We start from the raw sequence: 13,510 nt of genomic DNA on the forward strand, positions 1-13,510 counted from the left end.
GAGCACAGATTGGATTAGTAGTTTGGTTACGGTGCAGAAGCCGAATGGAAAGACAAGAGTGTGCATAGACCCGCGACCACTCAACAAGGCACTAAAGCGCAGCCATTTTCCCCTGCCCACCATAGAAGATGTTCTCCCAGACCTGTCGAGAGCAAAGGTGTTTACAGTCTGTGATGTCAAACATGGATTCTGGCATGTGAAACTGGAGGAGGAGTCGAGCTATCTGACAACGTTTGCCACACCATTTGGCAGATATAGGTGGCTCAGGATGCCAATGGGGATAAGTCCGGCTCCGGAGATATTCCAGCAGAAGCTGACCCTGGCGCTGGAGGGGCTGCCAGGCATATACATTATCGCAGACGATATCCTCATCACGGGAGAAGGGGACACACAAGAGATGGCTGACAAAGACCACGACAGGAAACTGAGACAGTTCCTCACCAGATGCAGGGAGAGGAACATAAAACTGAATGCAGATAAGCTCAGATTGAGACAGCAAGAGGTACCATACATCGGACACGTACTGACAGCAGAGGGGCTGAAAGTCGACGCTGAGAAGGTTCGAGCAGTGAGAGACATGCCGAGGCCCACAGACGTGAAAGGCATACAGAGACTAGTCGGCATGGTGAATTACCTGGCTAAGTTCTACCAACACCTATCAGACGACTGTGAGATACTGAGACAGCTCACCCATAGAGACAGCATATGGGAGTGGACAGATGTGCAAGAGGAAGCATTCGGCAGGCTGAAGGACAAGATAGCCAAAGCGCCAGTACTCAAGTACTATGACCCCAAGCAGGAACTTACGCTGCAGTGTGACGCGTCAGAAACGGGACTCGGAGCAGCACTGACCCAAGGTGGAAAACCGGTGGCGTTTGCGAGCAGGGCGCTGACTCAGACAGAAAAGGGCTACGCCCAAATTGAAAAAGAATGTCTGGCCATCGTCTTTGGCGCAGAAAAATTCCATCAGTACACGTACGGCCGGAAAGTGACTGTACAGAGCGACCACAAGCCTCTGGAGAACATCGTCAGGAAGCCACTGCTGAGTGCACCCAAGCGACTGCAGAGGATGTTGCTGCGGTTTCAGTCATATGAGATAGAGGTGACATACGTTCCCGGACGTGACATGGTGCTCGCAGATACATTGAGCAGAGCGTACCTGCCTGAGAGCTCAGGCGCGGGGTCATTGGAAGCTGAGATAGAGACAGTTAATATGGTGGACTACGTACCAATCTCAGAGGCGAGACTCAGCACAATACGCTCTGCGACCCGAGACGATGACACCCTACAGAGGTTAAGTGAAATCATACTGAAGGGATGGCCGAAGAATAAGAGAGACACACCGATAGATATCAGACACTATCACTCGGTGCATGAAGAGCTGAGTGTTCAGGACGACATCGTCTTCAGAGGAGAGAGAGTTGTGATTCCAGACACACTACAAAGCGACATCACTCGCCGCATACACTCTACTCACCTGGGAGTAGAGGGTTGTCTCAGACGGGCGAGAGAATACGTCTACTGGCCAGGAATGACCGAGCAGATCAGGACAGCCATATCCAAGTGTGACGTCTGCAGAGCAATGGACACAAAGCAGCGGAAAGAGACACTGCACTCACACGAGGTGCCGAGCAGGCCATGGGCCAAGGTGGGGACAGACTTGTTTACCCATAACAACATGGATTACCTACTGATGGTTGACTACTATTCTAACTTTTGGGAGGTCGACCATTTACCTGACACAAAATCGAGTACAGTGATAAGAAAGCTGAAGGCTCACTTTGCTCGTCAAGGGATCCCGGATGTCGTGGTTTCAGATAATGGGCCACAGTACTCTTCCCATGAGTTCGATAGGTTCAGTCAGCTGTGGGGATTTCAACACCGGACGTCATCCCCTGGCTACCCTCAAAGCAACGGGAAAGCCGAGTCGGCGGTCAAAACGGCAAAGAGACTCATGATGAAAGCCAAGGTGGCAGGGGAGGACCCATACCTGGCTATGTTGGATCACCGCAACACTCCATCTCAAGGGCTAGATACAAGCCCAGCTCAGAGACTGATGTGTAGGAGGACCAGAACCCTGCTACCAACGAGGGATAGTCTTCTGCAGCAGGAGGTGAAACGCACAACGCCAGAGCAGATGAGACGAGGACAAATGAGACAAGCAAAGTACTACGACAGAACAGCCAGTGATTTGGACACGCTGAAAGCAGGAGAGCATGTCAGAATTCAACCCTTCGAACCACACACAAGCTGGAGAAAGGCGACAGTGGTGCAGCCTGTGGACCACAGATCCTACAGAGTGGAGCTGGACACCGGAGCTGTCCTTCGACGGAATCGACGACACCTGAGACGGGACAGGGGCACAGAGCCCAGTGGGGCACAGAGCCCAGAGACCCACAGCACACCAAAGTCTACTGCTACTCCGGGTGGGGCACAGAGCCCAGAGACCCACAGCACACCAAAGTCTACTGCTACTCCGGGCAGGGACATAGGGGACAAACAGACTGTAACCACTAGATCGGGTCGAGCAGTTGCTAGACCCGGATATCTCATGGACTATGCGAGCTGAGTTGTGTAGCGCACAGTGTGTTCGAGAGAAGAAGAAAAAAAAAAAGAGAGAAAAAGAAATGGTTTTGAAAGATTTTTATGTTGTTCACTGTTCACTGTTTAGCTCCCTGTTAGTTCAGTGAAAGAAAAGGGATGTTACAATAGGATCTTTTAGTTCAGTAAAAGAAAAGGGATGTTACAATAGGATTGTATTAAAACATAAGGTTTGTTTCTGCACGGACGAAGTTGAGTGTGACACAGCCATGTGGAGAGCTGGATGTAGAATGTCAACACGGAGTTATAATAAAAGTGTAAGCAACTTGAGAGAATGCTTTAATCGTCATTTCTGTTAGTCAGAGTACAGTATAGGACTAGGCAGAATTTAACAACCTGGACCACAAACTGCAAAATCTTCATCAAACTAAACGGAACGCCGGAGCAAGCCAAAATATTGGTCATCAGAAGCATCGAGGAACTGGACAATTACTAACGATCATCATAAACGTAAGGTATGAATTCACAACACAACACACAACCATGACTCATTCATCTACATCTGGAGACACTAATGACATAACTCAAAGTATTACTGATCATGAGGAACTGGAACTGAGAACATTTCAATAACACGGACCATACTTTACTAGACTTGGAAAATGACATAGATCCGGAGAATAATTTCTTCTACAACATCAACGACAACTGCAGCTACTACACAGATGAACAGTACAACCAGACCATTAAAACGGACAGCAAATTATCAATAATCCATTTCAATAGCAGAAGCCTGTATGCCAACTTTAATTACATCAAGGAATATTTAAATCAATTCACAAAACCATTCAAAATAATTGCCATCTCGGAAACATGGATCAATGCTGATAAAGGAATGGATTTTGTTGGGAGAGTATTCGTCGTCATGCTTGGACATTGCTTGTGGCGTCCCCCAAGGGTCGGTATTGGGTCCGAAACTGTTTATTCTTTATATAAATGATATTTGCAAGGTATCAAAAACATTAAAATTAGTACTATTCGCAGATGATACAAATATTTTTTGTTCTGGGGGGAATTTAAAGGAGCTAATGGAGATGATTACTTCAGAAATGTGCAAATTAAAAAGATGGTTTGACAAACAAATTATCATTAAACCTAAGCAAAACTAACTACATGTTATTTGGTAATTATAAAATGAATACTCAAGTACAGATACAGGTAGATGGTGTGGACATTGAAAGAGTTCATGAAATTAAGTTTCTTGGTGTGATAATTGATGATAGAATAAGCTGGTCATCTCATATAAAAAATGTCCGAAATAAACTGTCAAGAAGCATTTCAGTACTGAGTAAGGCAAGACACGTTCTGGACCATAAATCACTCCACACTCTCTACTGCTCACTGCTTTTACCATATTTAAATTATTATGCGGAGGTTTGGGGCAACACTTGTAAATGTAGACTACAATCACTATTAATATTGCAAAAAAGAGCCATAAGGTTAATTCATAATTCCGGTTATAGAGATCACACAAATTCATTATTCTTAAAATCAAAAACATTAAAATTCACGGATCTGGTCCACCTTCTAACAGCACAAATAATGTATAAAGCAAATAACAACCTACTCCCTAGGAATATTTTTAAAAAAAATTGATAGAGATGGGAGTTATAATTTGAGGGGGGAGTTAAATTTAAAACATATTTATGCACGTACAACGTTAAAACGTTTTTGTATTTCTATATGTGGAGTGAAGCTGTGGAACGGATTGAGTGTGGAGCTAAAGCGGTGTCCAAGCATGACCCAGTTCAAAAAGCGGTATAAAAACATGGTTTTCACCAGGTACGAGGAGGAAGAAAGGCTTTGATAGTCACCAGTTGTTTTCACAGATTATTTGTTTATTTACATTATCTGTCTTCTATTGTTGGTAAATATGTAAATACATTTGATTTAATAAAAATAAAAATATATATTGAAGTCAACTGCAGATTATAAATTATTATCTCTGATTATTGGAGAAGGGGTAGGATTAAATAAGCTTATGCTTCTTCCTACTCCTTTTCGGACATGTTAAGTAAATAGTGTTTTTTGTTTTGTTTTGTTTTTTCTTGTTTTTGTTTTGTCTTTTGTTGTTATAACTATTTCTTTTTACACATGTTCGAAATAAAGCTTTCATTCATTCATTCATTCATTCAATAGTTCATGTGATTTCTGAATGAATATCAAACTCTAAAGGTTGTAGGTTCAATTACTATTACGAAAAATGTGTGAAAACTGATTGTATTGTAAGTCTATTTGGAAAAGAGCGTCTGTTAAATGGCATACTTATTATATTATTATACTTATTATTATTATTATTATTATACTTATGATATTATTATACGTATTATATTATTTTATTAGGCAGAATGTCTTGGGAGGATACAGATAGAAAGAGTTACCTTTCCTCTTCGACGGAGAGTCTGTCTTGCAGAGTGGGTGTGGCGCGTGCTCCTCCACCTCTGACATCACACGGGCTGCCGCTGCTCCCATTGGTTCAGCATCTCCGCCCATCATCTCTGTCTCCATTCCCATTGGCTCCGAATCCAGCCTCATGGGTCCTGACTCCTCCCCTACTGGTACTACTGTCGTCTCATTGGCTGCCGTCTCCGACATGAGGAGCCGGAGCATCGATGTTCCGGAATAGTCTTCCGGGCGTTCCGAGGTGATGTTTCTGGGAATTACTCGGAAGTGTGTGTTCTCCGATACAGGGATGGAGACGGGACACACAGCCACCGCGGGGTCGGACTTGACGGGCAGGAAGGAAGGCTGAGGGAGGCAGGAAGGGCCGTTATGACCCGATATATCACAAACTGTATCTCTCTCTGCGACTTGTTTTTTTCTCGTGTAATTCTATCTCCCAGCACCAAGAGGGCGACAGAGCACCCTCTCAAACCATGTGAATGAATGGTCTTTATTGTCATTGCTACAGTACAGGTACCAAACAACGACATTTAGGAGGGGTGGCTCCCCTGGTGTTAGGAAAGAAAAAAAAGAAGAAAAAAAAACACAAGAAGGGAAGGAGCTGGTTTACATAAATAAAGGCTATGTACACTATCCACTATACTATACTGTACAGATAGACGACTAAGGTTGTCAACTGTACAGATAGACGACTAGGGTTGTCAACTGTACAGATAGACGACTAGGGTTGTCAAGTGTTGCGTAACGTGTGGAGGCACATGCGGTGCCACCTTGACGACACGCTTTGAGTCAGGTCGTCAAGAATTTCTCAAGTTTTTACATATATATCATATACATAAATCATATCCCATAATATAATAATCATGTCATATTATCATAACCAATAATAATAATATACAACTACAATCATCATCGAGTGGCATTGGTCTATGGTTGGTTACCGTGGCAGCCTGTGGAAGCTCCCCCCAGGCCCACAGCATGGCTGGGTTCTGATTGGCTGAGTCTGAGGGCTTGGTCAACAGCTCTGAGTCACTTTTGGGGGTGGTGGGGCGAGAACCATTGGGACTGGGAGGGAAGGAAGGAGAGAAAGAAAGCGAGAGAGAGATTGAAGGAGCGAAGGGGGCAGGCAGAGAGAGGAAGAGAATAAACAGGTAAGTTGAAGAAGCTTTCCAGAATTAGTTGTTCACAAAAAACAGAACCGATAGGTGTGTGTGTGTGTGTGTGTGCCTTACCTCTGTATAGGGGTCCAGTCTCCGTCGGAGCGTGCGTACACACCACTCTGTTTGAACGAGCTGCTGGAGGGGCCGCCCCCTGTCCTATAACACAGACACACACAGACACACACACACACACACACACAGTGAGCGACAAACATATATGCTAATATACATGCTTTGGATGCTCTGTGTTTGTAGCCCTTGTACTGAAAGCTTTGGCAATTGTCTACCTGAAATAACTATAGACACACACACACACACACCTGACCCACCCACCCACCCACAAATGATGCGAGTAATTTACCACCCAAAAAAAGCTACAAATAGAAATACATGTAAAGACCAGACTTTCACAGCAACAACAAGCTAGCTATGGGGTCAGTTCAGCCACTGGGTTCCTCTTTACACCCCTGACCCACATACTGATACTGAGAGAACCCAGAAAAACATCATGGGTGTAACACAGCACCATGCAATACAGGCCAAGTCTCTCTCTCTCTCTTTACACCCCTGACCCACATACTGATACTGAGAGAACCCAGAAAAACATCATGGGTGTAACACAGCACCATGCAATACAGGCCAGAGAGAACCCAGAAAAACATCATGGGTGTAACACAGCACCATGCAATACAGGCCAGAGAGAACCCAGAAAAACATCATGGGTGTAACACAGCACCATGCAATACAGGCCAGAGAGAACCCAGAAAAACATCATGGGTGTAACACAGCACCATGCAATACAGGCCAGAGAGAACCCAGAAAAACATCATGGGTGTAACACAGCACCATGCAATACAGGCCAGAGAGAACCCAGAAAAACATCATGGGTGTAACACAGCACCATGCAATACAGGCCAAGTCTCTCTCTCTCTCTTTCTCACACGGGTGACAAAGCCACATCACCAATTACAAGAACACTTTTTCAAGTTCCAGTGTTGGTGGTAGAATACATGGTGCTGCGACAGTTTCCATATGTGTGAGTGGTTCTGGTTCTGGTCTCATCAGTGAGTGTCAAGGCTGTGGCTGGCCTGGGGATGCATCTTCCTAGGCCACCCCCGAACGCCAGCCCCAAGTCCTGTTACTGTTCAGACAGCTCGTTGCTCACTGTGCTGTATACTCTCTCTCTCCCTCCTTTTCCTGTTTCTTTTGTCTCTCCAAATCAGAAGCAGAATTGTCTCCTGTCTTCCACCCCCCCCCCCCCCCCCTCACCATTTTAATTTGGGATTATTACGCCCTTGCTCCGGCCTGTCCGCAAACCTGCTCGAACACTTTCCACAAGCATCTCAAGCAGCACTGAAACATTTTCTACAAAAAAAAGCTACAGTCTCGCCTATGTATGGGAAACACTGGAACACGCACCCATCCGCCTTCTTCTCTCCTCCTCCCTCCTCCCTCCTTCTCTCACCTGCTGTTCTCCATCCCCTTCCCTTCATCCGAGCTTATGTCGATAGTGAACATGTCTTCGTCCTCCGAGTAGTCTCCGCTCTCCTCCCTCCTCACGCTATCTGCCCGTGCCTTCCTCCTCCTCTTCCTCCTCTTCTTCATCGCCACGGTACCGTTCTCCCCGGCGCTCCCCAAGGGTCCCAGGGTCTGTATGGAGGAGCCCATCAGACCCCCGTCTGATAGGATGGGAGAGGTGGCCAGGTAGGAGGGGACCACTTCCTGTTGAAGCGGAGGAGACAGGAAGCAGGAAGTGAAATGACCTAGGATGTTTAGCTGCGTGCTGTGTGAATGCTGATGCTGCGTTACAGTGCTCCTCGGAAAATGTTACATTTGGACGACTTCCGCAACTTGTGTTACTTTGACATCTCTTGAGTTACCCATTTAGGGCTATCTCAGAATGAACCATTAGGGAGCACTAAGCCCTACCCCAAACCTGGATGGGAATCTCTGATTTTCCGAGGAACAGCATGAATGCAGCATGAATGTCCGGATGGGAGAGCCACAGAATGAACTGTAGCACAATTTCATGTCTTCCCATTGTCTATTTCTGAAAACAACACACTTATAAAACCACACAGTAATTAGTAGTACTGTGTGTGTGTGAGTGCACGTGCGTGTGCGTTTGTGTATGTGTCAGTGGCGGCTGGCCGATAGAGGGCGCTGGGGCGCCGCCCCCACCTTCACTTCCTAGTTGCGATTTGTAAAAGTTTTTTTTTTAAATAAACATTGTTTATTCACAAAATGCGGCTGATATTCTGTCGGCGCCTATCAGCATTCATTAAAAATCCTCCAATACAATAAACATTTTAGCTGTGTGTGTGTGTAAAATTCACTGTTAAAATACATAGGGGAGGAGTCGGGACGCCGGTCAATGCATGTCTATGGCACTGCACATACTTTTCGCTTACACGTGAGCTGTAGCAGCGCTCCAATTGGCTGTCTCTATTTCTTGGCCTGGGCGCAAAAATGTGCGTCCTGAAAGCTGGTTGTATTGCAGACAATGCATTGGTCCATCGAGCTTCCGAGTGATAGATTTGCTGTCCGCTGCTGGACCGCAGCTAGTTGTTTACAATGTAAGGATCATATCCGGATGGAGGGGGAGGGATCTCCGCCATAGCCAATTGATCACCCAGATGGAGGAAGGGGAGGCAACTCCCCATAGCCAATTGTAGACCTCATTACTGTTACGTGACTTTGCCGGCTCATTTTAGTTTGAAAGTGAAACAATGGAGGCGGCTGCATGTCCTACTGGGAGAAGTGCTTCTGAACTAAAAGACAATTCGGTTGTCTCGCTTAAAGAAAACCCGTTTTCAAGGCGTTCAATTCAACAACAGAAACGGATTAAAGAGCTTGGACCGGAACGACCCGATTTGCAAATAAAACAACAAGCAAGACATCGGGGACGAGTTTACAACCGGGCGTTCACTGCCACGGTTTATGAGAAACGGAGTTGGCTAACTGGATGTGGTGTAAGTAATGCCTTTAGCTACTAGCTAATGTTACACAAGCAATGTAGCTCACCACAGTTTGTATGTCTTGTCTTCTGGTGTTAGTAATAATCTAAAAAAAAAAATCTATTGCCTCTAAAATCACCACGAACAGAACAGCGGAGGTAAGGGTAAACGTGCGCATGCACGCGAAAAAAAAGAATCGTGCATGCGGGGAAAAAAACACACGCGCCATGCGCGCGAAAGAGGACCCCCGCAAACACTGTGTGCCCCACCCAAAATGTTTAACACCAGCCGCCACTGGTATGTGTGTGTGTGTGTGTGTGTGTGTTTTCCCTTTTTGTTATCATATCTAAAGAAGAAAGCAACTAACTGTCTCTGGTAAATCTGTGGGGACAAATTCTGTTATGGCAGGGTAGGAAAATTAGATTACTCCTGTTTTGTAAGCTACTGTCTATTCCATTGAGATGGTCTAGGAAAAGGTAGACATTTTCTATGAATAGATGCTGGCTGCTTAATATGGAAGTGGAGCAGAGTTAATGTGAGTGTGGGGTCATACAAAGAATGCTTTGTGTTTCATCTTCCCACCACACATACACACACACACACACACACACACACACGCTAAAAATAGTTATTTACAGTTTCTAGAGTTCCTTTAGAGTTCCTAACTCTTAGAATATTTAACCACTGAAATACTCTCCAAGTCTTGAGAGTGCTCTTGGCTGGAGTAAACCGGTAAGATGACACAGCAGAGCCCAAACATATGAGAGAAACCCAGCTTTCCCTCTTTGAGGTGTTTGAGCTTGGCTTCGAAAGACAACAAGAGAAAAACTAGGAACTGAAATTTCTCCCTGCCTCTTTCCAGGAAAGGAAGCGGTCCAAGACCCTGCTTTCACTAGAGGATAACCCCCCACCCGTCCCTGTGCCTTAGAACCTGACACCCGCTGGGGGGAATAGATCACCCACTCCCCCTGCCTGGCTTGGGCCTCTCCTCTGGCTGTTTAATTTAATAAATTTTAATTTTTGCCATTTAGCAGATGCCTTTATCCAAAGCGACTTACAATTACGAATTACAGGGACATTCCCCCTGGAGTAACTGAGGGCTAAGTGCCTTACTCAAGGGCACACTAGTAGTGGTGTGGTTTCAGGGGGGATTTGAACTCACAACCTCACAACCTCACAACCTCACAACCTCACAAACTCACAACCTTCCGATCACAAGTCCAACTCACTATCCAACTCACTATCCACTAGACCACCACTCAACCTGTTTACCTTCTGCATCTCCTCACATGGAGCAGACGCTAGTTATGGTAGTGCCGTGAACCCACTCCAGGTTTATCCACCTTTTCTGCCACGGTACTGTAGGTCAATGTTATTTGCATTAGGGTTGATCCACCTATTCAATCCATGGTGTCCAGGGTTTACCCACTAGTGATGTTTACCGCTACATCCCTAGAGCTAACCCCCTGGTTCTCGTCCTATGAAGAGATATACAAACCTTTATACAGTACAGCATCTTAGTACTGTGTTTGACCCTAAGTTCTGGTCTGAGATCAGTTCTTCCTTCCTCAACTGTAACCGTGACCATAGGACTATGAGTTTACGATAGTAACAAGAAAACTGTCCTTACGGGGCGCTTATTGGCATAGCACACTAATGCATATACCACATAATCGCAAGGTCCCTGGTTCGATTCCGGCCACCGACATATCCTGCATGTCATCCCTCCTCTCTCTCACCCATCCTTCCTGTCAATCTCTACTGTCTCTATCCTAATAAAGCAGAAATGCCCTAAAAAAACATACGCATGTATGTTTTATAACATTAAACTGTCCTCAGACCAGTTCTTACAGTCAAGGTAACTGATAGTCAGGGAGCAAATTACAAATGTACATTTCCGTTGACACCCCCATGTTATGCTTTACGCTGGCAAGGGATACTACAGTATATGGCTGGGTTTGGATGACTCCATTCTGGGTACAGTATACTGCCATCCGGGGACATTAAAACATGTAGGTCAGGAATCTTCCTGAGGGAGAGATCGTTAAGACGGCGTAGACCTATGTTCAGCTCAACCTATAGGGAAACCCCTGGCCCGTCATCTCTGTACACACTGTAGAACGTTGCATGTCGGAAATGCGTAGAGTGGAAAACAACTTTGAGAGTCAGCAGGTTATAAACGGGGGTAACATGAGGATATAAATGGACTGACTTATATGGCGCCTTATTCCAAAGCGCTTTACAATGGCCTCTCATTCACCCATTCGCGCACACACAGCGGCAAGCTACCATGCAAGGCACCAGCCCACTAATTTGGAGCAATTTGGGTTCACTTGCCCAAGGACACCTCGACATGTGGCCAGCCGGGGTTCGAACAGCTGATCTGCCGATCTTGCCATCATTAAGCACTTTGAGCTGCAACGTTTGCAGGAAAATTGCTATACAAATAAAAGTTATTATTATTATTATTATTATTATTATTATTATTATTATTATTATTATTATTATTAGACACCGGATCTACCTTCTGTGCCACAGCCACCCCCATACGGATGTGTGGACAGTATGTCGTGGAGCCATCGCAAAAGATAGTAGCGTTGCCCTTGTTGAACCGAAATGTTAGCACCTAAATGCCATCACCATCGAGTTCGAATTTTTATTTCTTGAACTGCCTCCTATAGCAAGAACAGTTTGTGACACCACAACACCCTTAGACGGTGTATCAGTACCCTCTTTGATGGTGTACCCCGCCCCCCTAGTCTCGCATAGCCATACCTCCAGATCACATTGTTGTCATGCCTCTTTCGGATTGAACTGGAGGGAGCGATGTCCGTAGAATGGTCGTTTGTTCTGTGTCGTCTTTTCCGACCGGGTAGGACTATTTTGACGAATAGTTCTTGCCTCTGCTAGTTTGCAACATTGAAGAAAATGGAAGAAAAACTGAAGGAAAAAGTGAGGTTTAACACGTCGCGAGGCGTCACACGTTTCAAACGGGTTTTCACCCCTTTGTAGCTACTTCCTGTAAAGGATTTCTCCCCAGGGCTTTCTGAACTAGGAAAGCCTAGTCTCAACAAGGTTACCCCCCTACCCCCTTAGAAGAATTTCCTGTTACGTTGCTCTATAACTTTGTTTCCTACTGTACCACACCGGTGTTGTGTTCATTTGCGTACCTGGCCGTTTTCTGTTTCCTGGACAAAGAAGGCCTCTCCGTTCTCCCCCAGCTTCATGTGCAGGTCCACGGGCTCCCCGTTGATCTCCATGTCCACCTATAGGAGGAGGAGCAGAGGAGACAGGAACACCTCACTAGACATGCAGTACTGTAGCAACCTTGTAGAGGACATGTTAGAATCTCCACTAAACATACTGAAACAACCGGGTGGCAAGTGGAAGGTTGTGAGTTTGATCCCAGTGTGCTACCAACAAAACCTTTTTATTTTACTGAATGACTTCTTCACATCCCGTGAACTGGATTTTATGCTAAAACGTACCTCTTCTCGTTGGCCTTTGATCTGAGTTGAGCCTGCCTCCTGACAACTGCACCTTGTTTTTGTTTTTGTGTATTTTTACTTTACTAAAAATTAGTGTTTTATCTGTTAAGCACTTTAGTCGGCTGTTTGTCGTTGTAAATGTGCTATATAAACCTGACTTGACTTGACTCACCACTTTCTCACGGGAGCGGAGCACACCCATCTTGCCGAAGCGCACATGGAAGGGCGAACACTGCAGGGTGCCATCGGGCTGGCGGACCACGATGACGTCGATGCAGCCGGACAGGGTGGCGGGGTTCAGGCCCCGGTACAGCTCCTTCACCTGCACCAACACCTGGCCTGCCAGCTGACCCACATAGTTCATGGTCTGGCGGGTCTGAGGGACGGAGGGGGGGGGGGGAAGAGAGGGAGTGGGGGAGGAGGGGTGGGGGAGGAGGGAGGGAGGAGGGGAGAAAGGGAAGGGGGGGGGAGGGGGAAGGAGGGGTGGGGGAGAGAGAGGGAGAAACATTAATCTATACTGTATGCTTATATACTGTATTTAGCCCATAAAAATGATGGATTCAATAACTGATATGTACCAGTATAACTGTATTGCATAGACAGTATGGTCAGAATATTGCATGTACTCTAATAGCCCTGACGTCAAACACCATGAGCAGAAACAGGGGCCCCTCACACTCTCCTTTCCAGGAATGAGCTAACATCCAGCACGTGGCCTGAATCTGTCAACCAGGGATGACCTTTGACCTGCTTTTTAAAGCTCCCTCATTGGCTGGCGGCTTATGCAGGAAGAGACCCCTATCATCCTTTTAACCCTCCAGGAAATCCCAAACAGCTGTTCTCCTCTGCCTCCGTCAAAGCTACCAGAGACATCAGGGGGTCAGGGGTCAAGCAGGTCCCT

At 45.9% G+C, this 13,510-nt stretch overlaps 1 protein-coding gene across 1 annotated transcript in view; it reads right to left on the minus strand.

The window, feature by feature from the left end:
• Nucleotides 1–12,979, minus strand: part of LOC308160375 (phosphatidate phosphatase LPIN1-like) — a gene marked incomplete at its 3' end in the record, with an annotated part of 28,034 nt that extends 15,055 nt beyond the window's left edge. The window contains 6 exon segments of the mRNA XM_080534290.1: nucleotides 4,983–5,349; nucleotides 5,946–6,069; nucleotides 6,237–6,320; nucleotides 7,630–7,886; nucleotides 12,292–12,387; nucleotides 12,782–12,979. Of these exon segments, the coding sequence (XP_080390416.1) occupies nucleotides 4,983–5,349; nucleotides 5,946–6,069; nucleotides 6,237–6,320; nucleotides 7,630–7,886; nucleotides 12,292–12,387; nucleotides 12,782–12,973 (1,120 nt within the window). The 5' untranslated portion in view covers nucleotides 12,974–12,979.
• Between the last annotated feature and the right edge of the window lie 531 nt (nucleotides 12,980–13,510).

The sequence above is a fragment of the Nansenia antarctica genome, assembly GCF_963989245.1.
Source record: "Nansenia antarctica genome assembly, chromosome: 6".
NCBI lineage: Eukaryota > Metazoa > Chordata > Actinopteri > Argentiniformes > Microstomatidae > Nansenia > Nansenia antarctica.